The sequence below is a fragment of the Pinus tabuliformis genome, chromosome 2_1 (genome assembly GCF_031772625.1).
Source record: "Pinus tabuliformis cultivar Carrire ecotype Pingquan chromosome 2_1, CPIR1, whole genome shotgun sequence".
NCBI classification, from domain to species: domain Eukaryota; kingdom Viridiplantae; phylum Streptophyta; class Pinopsida; order Pinales; family Pinaceae; genus Pinus; species Pinus tabuliformis.
In genome coordinates, this window is record NC_142299.1 from 406292973 (window position 1) to 406295001 (window position 2029).

The 2029-nt window shown below is 38.3% G+C and overlaps 1 protein-coding gene across 1 annotated transcript; it reads right to left on the minus strand.

The window, feature by feature from the left end:
* Positions 1-349: 349 nt before the first annotated feature.
* On the minus strand, positions 350-1353 carry LOC149200613 (uncharacterized). Its single transcript, XM_089399608.1, has 2 exons — positions 999-1353; positions 350-893 (listed from the first exon to the last, which is right to left on the minus strand). Exons 1-2 carry the CDS (start codon positions 1286-1288, stop codon positions 800-802), a joined length of 384 nt encoding a protein of 127 aa, XP_089255734.1. The 5' UTR covers positions 1289-1353; the 3' UTR covers positions 350-799.
* Between the last annotated feature and the right edge of the window lie 676 nt (positions 1354-2029).

A 2029-nucleotide genomic window follows, 5' to 3' on the forward strand; every position in this document is an offset into this window, starting at 1 on the left:
CAGGGGAAATTATAATAAAACCTCACTCAGTTATTCTATGTTATTTATGCGAAAACAGAGAAGATTATAAAACCCTTCACTAGTTCCATTTCTGATTCGGTACTCAAATGGAGAAGAAGCATTCAACGTTGTTAAAAGATAGAGCAATTCACATAAACAATCATAGCTACCTAACCACTGTATCTTTACTCGCAAAATAAATTCTTGGGTCCATTGCGAGGATTATTCTAAAGCAGTAATAATATCTCAATGACCAGTGAAGAATCGCAATTAAAGGAACAAGAAGTAGAAAAACATTTTCTTAATGGAAACCAAACCAAACTATCATAAACTGTAATTATATTCCAGGTAGCAAAAATGTTCATACATACAAACCCTAAGCTTATACAACATATTAACTTATAACTCAGAAGGACTGTAAAGGAAAGAAGACTGTATATCCATACAGATCGCATGGCCACAACCTCTTACAATGTTCGACAGAAAAATAGAGCAGTGTGAGAATAAAAGGCCTCGGCCTTGATAAATAACTTTACATTTTAAATATCCTCGGGAGCCGAGAAAGCCCCAGTAAAATTTGAGGAAACAAGCAGACCAAGCCAACGAAATTTGAACTATAGAAAACCACAATGAAACCCTCGGTCAGAGGAGGGTGGAAACACTGAGAAGCGAGGGAAACACTCGAACTAGGCAAGAGCCTATAAAAAAAGAAAGAACTTAACCAAAAACTAGAAGCAGCTTATCCGGCGGAGCCGATATCATCCAAGAAATCAAAGTCTAGCACCATTACTCTGGAAGCTTACTCAGAGGTCTTGCGCGGCGGTGTCGAATAGTAGCAACCATGGGTTCCTCTTGTTGACACGAAGAAATTCCCAAGACTGTATCCACTAACACTATAGCAAAAGTGCAAGAGAAAATCAAGGGATCAGTGATCTCTGTTAACAGAACTGTGAGTAAAAAAAATAAACTGAAGGATAAAACGTTGCAAAGCAACTTACATGAGGACAAGTGAAGAGTCACCATACAGGTAAATCAAATCCGCAACCCGGTAACCTGAGGAAACCCTCCTGAGACAGGGCATCTCTATTAATCTAAATCGACCGGCTGAAGGAGCAGAAGAGCAGCCAGCGCCAAGGAGCAGAGTTGCCAAATGACTTCCTTGATTCCAATCTAGAGAATGTGAAATTCCGCGGGCATAGCTCAGCCATCGGATCATAGGCCTGAGCCGTCCACCGTTGATGTGGAGAGCATCCCAAGGCACACAGCTGTGGAGAGACACGCTGCTCATGCCACATAGCCATGGCCGAGCCGGTGTGCACGCAAATCAACCCATTGAACGATTCAGATACAAAACGTTTATGGTGAAAATTAACGTATAACTTAAGGACCGGACCCCAGACTTAAATACAACTGACAAATAATAGGAAAAAGGGGGTACCTTATGGTATAGTCTCTTAATGAGATCAGGTACTAATCGCATCAACACGGAAAGCGAGACCGAAGGGAATCGATGAACACCAAAAGGTTACCATGTCACCTGTATTACGTGTCACTTTTATGTAGTGTATATAAACCTTAAACATGATCAGGGTTTGTTAAAGAAATTTTATTTATTATGGTTTTTTTAGTGTAATTAACATTTGTGAGTAGTAGGTGTATGATAGAGAGAAACAAAATAGAATTTCAAATATATAATTCCATGTTGCCTTGTAGGTAATTAGTATTTGCAAGTAGCCATCCACTGCTCATATGTGGAGCAATCTTCATAATGATGTAATATGTGGCAAGATGGTTGATAGTATTGGGCTCTATACAAAGAAGCAACACAAATCTTGATGTAACAACTCTAATTTAATTTTCCTACTATTGAAAAAAATGATGTAAATAGTATAGAGAAGTAGCCCAAATATTGACGTAACCACTTTGGTTTAGTTTTCCTACCTTCGAAAAAAATGATATAAATAATATAAATAGAAAATAACATTTATCAACATGAAATGCAGTTTTCTCTTTTGGTGCATGGTACCAA

Bases quoted from the DNA above. Each gene is read 5' to 3' on its own strand.
- LOC149200613 (XM_089399608.1), bottom strand. From the start codon at position 1,288: ATGAGCAGCGTGTCTCTCCACAGCTGTGTGCCTTGGGATGCTCTCCAC. The intron at 894-998 runs GTAAGTTGCTTT...CTTTTGCTATAG, and splicing joins GACTCTTCACTTGTCCTCAT to TGTTAGTGGATACAGTCTTG.